At 40.9% G+C, this 10,012-nt stretch overlaps 1 protein-coding gene across 1 annotated transcript; it reads left to right on the top strand.

Moving 5' to 3' along the window:
• The first annotated feature begins 211 nt into the window (after nucleotides 1-211).
• On the top strand, nucleotides 212-2,082 carry LOC308390752 (uncharacterized protein). Its single transcript, XM_080873028.1, has 3 exons — nucleotides 212-983; nucleotides 1,082-1,364; nucleotides 1,497-2,082. The coding sequence occupies exons 1-3, from the start codon at nucleotides 721-723 to the stop codon at nucleotides 1,956-1,958; spliced, it is 1,008 nt and encodes a 335-aa protein (XP_080729154.1). The 5' UTR covers nucleotides 212-720; the 3' UTR covers nucleotides 1,959-2,082.
• The last annotated feature ends 7,930 nt before the right edge of the window (nucleotides 2,083-10,012 follow it).

Raw genomic sequence — 10,012 nt, 5'->3', positions numbered from 1 at the left:
ACTTTTAATTCTTATCCCTACTTTTATTTTTTTTCCATGTCTATTTAAGTGCTATTTATGACAGCATGTTTGCACTGAAGCACCGCAGCAATTTCCTAATGTTGTAAACCTGCTCAACATTTGGCAATAAACCCCATTCTGATTCTGATTCTAATCCCAAAGCATCCCTGGATAGTAAAACACACACAGGCATTCTATACTTACAGTTTTTTTCAGTCGCTAACAAGCGTTTGTCCAAACAGTTGTCACATTTGCAAAACTCTAAACACAATTAGCACAGCATCGGTCTGTTGTGGCCATACCATTCACACATTTCATGTCGTGTTCACCCAATATGCAGTCAGTGAACACATTTCCACAATGCTTACATTTTCTTAACAGACAAGCTATACCTCCCAACAAAATTATGGACTGTTTTTGTAGTATCTACGAATGTTAACACACAACATCCCACAATCGCAAAAACAATATTCCAAACCTTAGATACAGTATAAAAACCTCTGCCTCTGCAATGATATCAGTACAAAAACAATATCAATATCAAAAACATATCTCAGCTGATAATAAACAAACAATTGAATAATTGACACACAGCTGATTTATGTTGGGTAAATTGGGCCAACCACAGCTTCTTCCATTCTGGCTTAGACTCAGTGGGGTTTATAAGGCAAGACCTTGAGGAGTGATGTTTTTGGAAACAAAAAAAAGACAAACACTGTAATGTCTGGTCGAGGAGGAGTAAGAGCAAGGGGCCCAGAGAGAAGAGCAGGCCCAAGGAGAGGGCAAGGTAGAGGTGTAAGAATGCGTGGTGGTGGCATTCCAAGGGCTGCAAGAACAGTAGTCAGTGATGAAATTCGTGCCACTATCATTGACCATGTAATCAACCATGGTCTTTCACTAAGAGAGGCTGGTGAAAGAGTGCAGCCCAATTTGAGGCGGTCAACGGTTGCCTCCATTATACGCATCTTTCAACAAACCAACAGGTAAGTATTGCATTTTACATGGATTGTTTCTATTCTCACTTGACATGTCAATATTGTCATACAGTAATGTATATGTTGAATTTTTTGTCTTTCTAAAGAATGCAACGTCTTCCACCCTCTGGGGGAAGAGGAAAGCTCCTCAGTAATGATCAGGAGCTTGCCATTGTAGAAATGGTTACTGCAAATAATGCAATAAAACTGCGTGAAATTCAAACTAGAATTGTGGCGGACCATGAGATATTTGACAATATCGATAGAATCAGCCTCACAACCATTACGCGGACATTGTCCAAACACAGAGTGCAGATGAAGCAGCTCTACACTGTTCCCTTTGAGAGGAACAGTGAGAGGGTCAAGGAGCTACGACGACAATATGTCCAGGTATAGTGTATATTCAATCCAATGTCCAGTTCTATAAGCTTTGCACTTTGCAAGTAGGTAACCTACACAATACTAGGTTACAGTACAGTATGGTATACAGTAATAACATGACTTACATAAACTTTGTTTCAGAGAGTTATGGAATTGGAGGCCAACCAGGCCCCTCATGAATTCATATACATCGATGAGGCAGGATTCAATCTGGCCAAAAGGCGTCGACGTGGACGAAATGTAATTGGAAAAAGGGCCACAGTTGATGTGCCGGGACAGAGAGGGGCAAACATTACCATGTGTGCAGCAATTGCAAATGCAGGATTACTCCTTCACAGATGTCAGGTTGGACCCTATAATACAGAGCGCTTGCTTGCCTTTCTCAATGATCTCCACCAGCGCCTGGTTCCAGAGCAGGGTCAGGAGGGTGAAAACATGAGGACCTTTGTAATTACCTGGGACAATGTGGCTTTCCATCACTCGCAAGCAATAACAACATGGTTTGAAGTCCACCCAAGACTGGTAAGTCTCTTCCTTCCACCCTATTCACCTTTCCTCAACCCCAGAGGAGTTCTTTTCTGCATGGCGGTGGAAGGTTTATGACCATCAGCCACATGACCAGATGTCCCTCCTTGAAGCCATGGATGCTGGCTCCAGGGACATCACAGTTGACGATTGCCAAGGGTGGATCCGACATACCAGGCGGTTTTATCCCAGGTGCATCGACTTGGATAACATCAGATGTGATGTTGATGAAAACATGTGGCCTAACCCTGAAGATCGCAGAGATTAGATGCAAATTTTTTGCCTTTTTTTTAGCCCCCCTCCCCCCCTTTTTATCTTGGCTTTTTGCTGTTGTTTTTTTTGTTCAGAATGCTCTTGTGTGTTTCATGGATATTTTGTTCACTGTAAGCAATACTGTAAAACTTTCTCTGTCCTATCATACCGTGTTTCTACTGTACCTCCTGTAGTAAACAGTAAAGAAACAAAAACTTGTTTGCTTTTTACTGGAATGCTTTTGAATGTGAACATTACTGTACATGTGGACATACAGTTACCAACCAAGACATTTCTGGTGTCAAAATGGTGGATTGCATGTTTCGCATGCAAATACCTGTAAAACTGAAACATAAAAGTCTATGCAGTTTTTGTAATGTCAATAATAGCCAGTATTTTGAAACCTGGTGTACTTTGATTGACTGCATGTACCTTGTGAAGTGAAAACAAGTGTTATTCTTTGACAGACTAATTTCATTTTGAGTCAGATTCATAGTGTTTTTGTACAGTTAGTGTGTGCAGAGAAAGATGTGTTCTGTTTTGAAATGAAGAGTTAGTATATATTTAACAAAATGTATTTTTGAGAAGGAAATTATCCATTTGGCCAATTGTGTTTTGTAGGTGTGAGTCTGTGTTAAGAGTTTAGAAAAGTATCTGAAGTATGGGTAGGCGCTTGTTAGCGATTGAAAAAAACTGTAAGCACAAGTAAAGATACTAGTGTTAAAAATGCTCCAGTAAAAGTTCAACTTCTTTACTCAAGTGAAAGTGAAAAAGTACCAGCTATGAAATGTACTCAGAGTAAGAAAGTCCTAGAAGAACATTTCTACCATCAGTTTTAATGCAAAGCTCACTGAAACTTGTGCTACATTAATGTAATAATAAAATAATATTAGTAGGAATACAAACTTGTTTCAGTCTAAATATTAATTCTAACAAATATACTCAGAATCAGTTAAGTAGAGCAGAGAAAAAGAAGGTTTGTTTTCTGTTGCCTACATTGTAGAGGGTGACTTTGCCTCTAAACAGGAAAATGAGCACAGCAAATGGGGTAACCCTAAAAACAGTTGTAGTGGCTCAGTGCGGGAAAAGAAAAAGAATCACAACTCAACAATATTTGAGTGTCTGCATTTGGGTTCATTCTCCTGGTCTGGTCACTCTACTGTTAACACCGGCCTACTTTAATCCCTGACTATGGCACACTCCCCCCCCTCTTTAATTTATTTTTATGCAACATCCCCTGATGATTAATACATGAGCAGGATTGACTTTCACGTGTTACTGTTTAGGACCAAATGGGCTTGATGTTTGAAGGCTCGCAGTGACATGAAATAGTAACTCCCCCTCAAACGTAACGAGGAGTAGAGAGTACAGATATTTGTTTTAAAATGTAGGGAGTAAAAAAAAACAAAAAACTACTCACTTAAAAACTACTACTTAAAAATTGATCTTTCAATAAACAACCTCAATGTTTCAGCAGCACTCGAAGCGGCCACACTCAGTCAAGAGCTAGCTAACGAGTGAGTGCCTGTGCTGTGACAATGTGTCAATGACGTCGCATTGTCCTACCAAATTCTTAAAGAAAGCAGGTAATCCATGCTAACTGGTCAGGGATGCACAAAATTGTGCTGCTGAAGGGCAAATTCCAAGTTCCCGTTGAAACGTAATGCATCTGTATAAGGGAGTCAAATTATAATACAAGAATTTAATGCATAATGTAATGAAGTTTGACCACAAAAACGATTTTAGCAGGCCACACATGTTGTATGAGCAAACTGCACGTATTTGTAATATATATTGAAATTAATTGTTTTGCGGTATTTTTATGAGAGTCACGCCCTGTATTGCACGCTTAAATAAACTGCTCCACCTATTTTACATTTTTCTAGCAAAACATTAAGAAATGAGATGTGGCTCAAGACTTTTGCACAGCCCTGCGTCACAGTACACTCGCACAACCAACAATTCAGTTGGGTTCATTTGTAAACATATTCTGACTCATGTTTGTCTAATGAGAACAAATGTAATTGCCTTGCACTCGTTACTGTGATAGCGTTTACTTTTGTATGCAAGTCATACACTGAAGTATCACTACATGCAGCCAGGAAGGATGACAACAAAAAACTTTAGCTTGTCACTGTTGACTCTATCATTTCTTGGTGTTCATATCACGAAGACTAAATGAAACATTGCCAAAAGTGAATTGCATCAATGTAAGAGGGAAAATTAATCGGTTTTATAGGAATACTTAGTTTATATTGCATCAGTTGAATTCTCTATACAGATGTTTCCTCTTCAACACAGTATTATTACTGACATCTGAAATACATTTACCATTGTATCTGACTTAAATGAATCCCACTGACCAATTTGTTGATGTGATTTTGATGCTATAACCCAAAGACACAACTTTTAATAAGATTGTTTTGTCCTTTGAGATACGGACACTCTCACCTCTTCCCTGTTGTCTGTCTCCACCTCTCTCCCCATTTGAGGGGAGGATCTGTCCTTGTTACATGGTGGCATATTGACTTTTGCTGGAAAATAGACATCATGTATCCTTGGGGTCGCATTTGTCTTCATAGATACCGTGTTGAGACACCGAAAGAGGGTACGAGACACACAGAGTGACACAGAGATGGTCAATAAGCAATGAATGGAGACGACTACAAGATGGAAACAGAGTGAAGGACGGGAAAAGAAAGAGACATACAGGGAAACAGGACACAGAAGGACAAGAGAAAATGGAGGGAAAGCTGGAGAGATAAAAAATGATCTTCAGATGTTGGCCGGCTGCTTTGGGCATCTGGGATAGGAGGAGAGTGTGAGTTGATTAAAGTATTGTGTTAGCCCCATGAGTACTGACAGCCATCTCTTCTGTGATCATATTTTCCTCACCGAGGAAATGCCATCCCACCTCTCCTCTAGATTTAATCACACGAGAATTTGTAGAAACAGCTGGCCTCAATGTCAGCGCAGGGCTGCTTCTCTGGGATCTGTGGAGGGATGCATTGGGGAGACAGATGCCGATAACTAATGGCCATCGCTACACACCCGTCCTCCCCCAAAGCTGTGCATGTAGGGAGAGAGACTAGAAAAAGTTTTGCGAATTCCTAAAAATAACCATGTGCTTATTTCTATGAATAGATGCCATATTGCAAAAAAGGTTCTTTTAATGTGACGTTTTGTTGATTCCACCAGTATCAGCCTATTTTTTTCACACCATTTAAACCTTTAAACTGTCCCAAGAGTATTCAGTGTTGTATCTTTACCAAATAAACTTCAGTATATTGTTTACATGATCAAAATAAATTAATAAACAACAAAAACAAACAAACTGAAGCTTGCCTAGTGTTTCTAGTCTCATTTTTCCAAGTTATGGACCCAGTAATTCCACGTCCTCCAGATTCCCAGATAAGGCTCTCATTCAGACCTGCTACAATCCCACCTACAGCTACTGTGTATCGATTCTTGACCTCTCCGGCTTCACCTCTGAGACAGTTACTACACACTTCAAGTTTCAGTAAACATTGGTAAACACTGACTGACAGTTTGGGTAATCAGTAAGGTTAAGAACCCCATCCCTTCCATGTTTGCTAACATGGTTTCTGCTCCGTTATATCACAGGGGTCGACAGGCCATGGTACTACTAGTCTCAGTCCAGAGCCTGGATAAATTGAGAGAGTTGTGTCAGCAAGGGCATTTAGCGTAAAATCTTTCCCATAACAAACATGCGGATCCTCACTAAGAAGGAGGAGGATGATCTGGTGTGGTGACCGCTGAAAAGAAGGAAAAGAAGAGCTTCTGTCATAGCACGTACTGTTCTTATCAATTCTGGTTTATTTGGCTAATAAAGAAAACAGGACCACGATGACAGTCACTGCTGAGCAGGTGGATGACACGACTGGCACAAGATGGCAGCAGTTTCTGCTCTCGCTTAAGTAGGTGGAGGAGGTGGGAGCACATTGCACATCTCTTCTTCTTCTTTTTAAGGCCAGGGTTGCATCAAATGAACAAACGGGTCTACACAATGTCTTGCTTCAATACACATGCAGTAAATGTCAGATTGTGTTCAGGGACAAATGAGCAACATACAAAATTTGAGTGTGTGTGTGTGAGAGAGAGCAAGAGCGAGTGAGTGTGTAAGTATTCTCTGCATGGCAGGGCAATTCATTCTGTTGTGACAGTAATTCTGAGAGATTGTATTGATTGGTCCTGATGGAGGATGAGATATCAAGCAGAAGGACACTTGTCCCTGTCTGTCGTTTCACTCTCTCTTTGTCTGACACACACACACACACACACACACACACACACACACACACACACACACACACACACTCACTCAGGCACCCGTCTAGAGAGGCCGCATGAATGGATAGAAATGGAAAGTAATCACACAGTTAAGTGATTACACAACAATTTTAGTTTCGCAGTCTTCGCTCTATGAGTCGTTCTTTTTCGTGCCCTTCTGAAGTCCACCGTATTTTAACGACAGAAAAGGGAATTCAGTGGCAGCTCACTTCATCACTGCTCTGCACGACACTGTTTTTCTTCATTCCCTGGATGTGCTCCACTGCAACTGTGGTTCACTTTATGTCACAAGAACGCCTTCATTTAAGGTTTATTTTCTGGCAGATCTGCTTCGCCTGTGTGTGTGCGGGTTCGGGTTGGTGGGAGGTTTCGCTTATAAAAGAGAATTAGTAGAAATAGATATCATAATAAGCTGCAACCCTTTGTATTGTCATTGTGCCCTGTCAGTACAACCTCAGTGGCTGAGCAACATGTGGCTGTCCTATAAAACAGCAGTGCTCACATGATGCGTCTGCTTTATCTCTATTGATTCTGGCTGGTTCAGACCTAACAGGTATCATTCCTCTCATTACTCAGTAATAGTCCTTTAATTGGTCTATTATTGGCACTTTTTTTTTAAGAACCTAATTGGTGTTTTGCAGCGTAGCCAGCAGTTCCTTCTGGCTGCCAGCGAGAGTGAGGGTCCTCAGGGCGCTCTCAGGTGTCTGAGCTGATTGCCTGCCTGCCTGTTTGCTCTCAATCTGTCAGGGCTGTGGCCATTCTGGCAAAAAAGGAAGCGAAATTGCCAGACAACATTGTGAAAGTGTGTGTGAATGTGTGTGTGTTACCCGGGAAGGCGTCGGCATGGCACACCATCCTTCAGGCGGCACCATGACAAGACCCATCTGCCAGCCAAAACAGGGGGACTGGTCAGAGCGGTTCTGGCACAGAGTGGCACAAAAACAGCTCCTCTCCACCTTCCGTTAATAAGCCTCATCTTCTCTCTGTCATCCTCGCCTGCTTTCGCACCGTTATTATTCTCCTTTATCCGACCCTGTGCTGTCTTTGATTCGTCCCCTTTCTTTGAGAGCCGAGTTATCCAGCTCTCTTTAAGCCTCACCTTGTCTCAATTAAACTGATGAGCTTTTTCTACTGACTATATAAAATGTATATTAATCACACTTTCAACAGAAATCTGTCTTATATTAAATTTTTGTATTAAATCCTGTCTCATATCTATCCCACCTACACCCTGTACGAAATAGGTGGGTGGATTAACAGAGTATTCCTATTGATTTATCTCACTGAAAAACAGACTGCCATAGATATTTTTGCTCACCGCTTGGTATTACATTATACCTGCAGATTTAAAGTCTTTCCACTGCATATTCTAACCCTGCAGGATGCTAATTTGACCTCTGCTGCACAAATTAAGACGTGCCAATAGCAGGGACGGGTCATTTGGATGCAACAATATTAAAAGAAAAGCTTTGATTAAGCCCAATATGTGGTTTTTTTGTGTTTGTATGCATGTTTCTTGGTTTGCCCGACCTCAGACTTGGTAATTGGAAGATGTTTATCAGCCTGTTGCTGCTGCTGGAGTGTGACTGACACCAGGTCGCAGTGAGTCATTCACACAACAACAAACACAAACATGTAGTAACAGAGAACACAGCCAGATCCCATCAAAAGAAACAAACACACAAGCTAATATACACACAGGCCACACATGCTGCCATGCTCAGATACATTATTTTGCTTGTGTGTGTGTGTGCGCGCTTCCTGTAACTTTTCTCTATGAATTTTCAGCCATGCTGAAAGTAATTTTCTTGCAGAGGCTAAGTTCATTGAGGGTGAGGATGTCCAGACTTTGCAGGATATGTTGACAGCAGCTGCAAGGGCCAACATACACACAGACCATGTTGCTTTCAGCAGGACTGTCCACCTGGGAACGCCGTAGGGACTTTTCACTGACTTCACTTTCTTCATTTAGCTGCTGTGACATTATGACTGTGCCACAGAACACTGTCAGGTCTGGTTTGGGAGAACCAGGCCCCTGTCCAGTAATTAGCAAGCTGCTATAGAAGCACGGTGTCGGGACAGGGCTGCCAAAGTGACACAGCAAAAATTCAGGGAAAACTAATTTGTTGGGCTGCTGGTGTTTGTTTTGAGCCTTGAGTAATACACAGCAGCTGTAGCAGCAAATTTAAAGAGTGGCACTAGAGGGGAGAGTATGCATGCCTTTACGCTTACATTTATATTTACATTTTTGAAATCCTTTCACATCCTTTCTTGTATCTATTGCTCTTTTTTTTTTTTTTTTTTTTTTTTTAAACTTAATCTTTTCTATTTGATATCCTTGGACAGTAGGGAGTTTTAAAATCCAGATTATCTTATCTTATCTTATTAAAAACACAAATCAGTCCAATTGTTCCCAGTGCAGCAGCACACTCAAAACGATCCTGTCTTATACACAGCAGCCAGATGGTATGAGATGACACAACACATCAAAGGCTCTGATTGACAGTGAGAAGGTTAATAAGAGGGAAAACAGATCACAGAAAAGAACATGTAAGCATCAGTGCAGACGACCCATCGCCTCAAGCAAAGAAGGAAAATGAATGTGAGGCAATATTGCAAAAGCTACAGGTTTTATGGCTTCAGCTTTACCGGAGATGTCTGAAGCTGTCAGCCTAAAAGGTTGGGAGAATACGGTACCAAGCAAACTAAGAGGGCATTCGAAAACGAAACATCACTTTTGGGAGAAAAAGTGGCTCAAAAGAGTTCTAGATCTCAAACAGAGGCTAGAAAATTGTCTGCTAGGACCAGGTAAGTCAAAGCTAAAACAATTGCAGGTGTCCTGGTAGGTTCAGAAAATGGAAATGTGCTGTCAAAATGACTTTGTCTGACTATAATATCAAAAGAACTGTCAGTATGCCACATGACAGTGAGGCTATTTTGTAAAGACATGATTACATGTGTTTCCTCACATTTTATGTCACCCTTTGGTGTGACATAATGATTTCACACAGGAAGTAATTAAATAAAAATACATTTAAAAGAAGGCAGAAAGGCAAAGCAGTTTTTCAACTAACAGCAATAACAGGTGAAAGACAGGTGAGTACTATGTGCTCTATTTTTGGTTGGACAAACACTACGGCCACACATGCATATCCACTCAATCCACAGGTGATAAAAAGGGTCGTCTTCATTAAAATGTCACTCTCCATAAATGAATGCCCATATGTTTCTGTGACATACAGGGTCAAACGCATATATGGAGGTCAGCGTGGCCTCCTAATGAAGGTTGCATGCACAAACAATTAAAGCAAAATGCTGCAAAAATGGTTCGCAATGGTTTATGGGAGCTAGATGATACTGATTCATCTGGCTTCTATTTGATTTGAAAATCACCAGTGGTAATTCCACATCAGTCTTAGTGAAATATATAGTGTATGCTATTACCTTTATACTGATATTATGCACTGGCTAAATGTGATGATGTGGTGGGTTCATTATATCTTGCTGTGGCTAAGACTGCAGGCAAAGCTACTTTGCTGAAGTTTCAGGTATTAGCAATTCTGTAATTA

Source organism: Rhamphochromis sp. 'chilingali' (assembly GCF_963969265.1).
Source record: "Rhamphochromis sp. 'chilingali' genome assembly, chromosome: 22".
Classification (NCBI taxonomy): domain Eukaryota; kingdom Metazoa; phylum Chordata; class Actinopteri; order Cichliformes; family Cichlidae; genus Rhamphochromis; species Rhamphochromis sp. 'chilingali'.
Note: the sequence above shows the minus strand (reverse complement) of the source record. Positions and strands in the feature narration are given on the sequence as shown.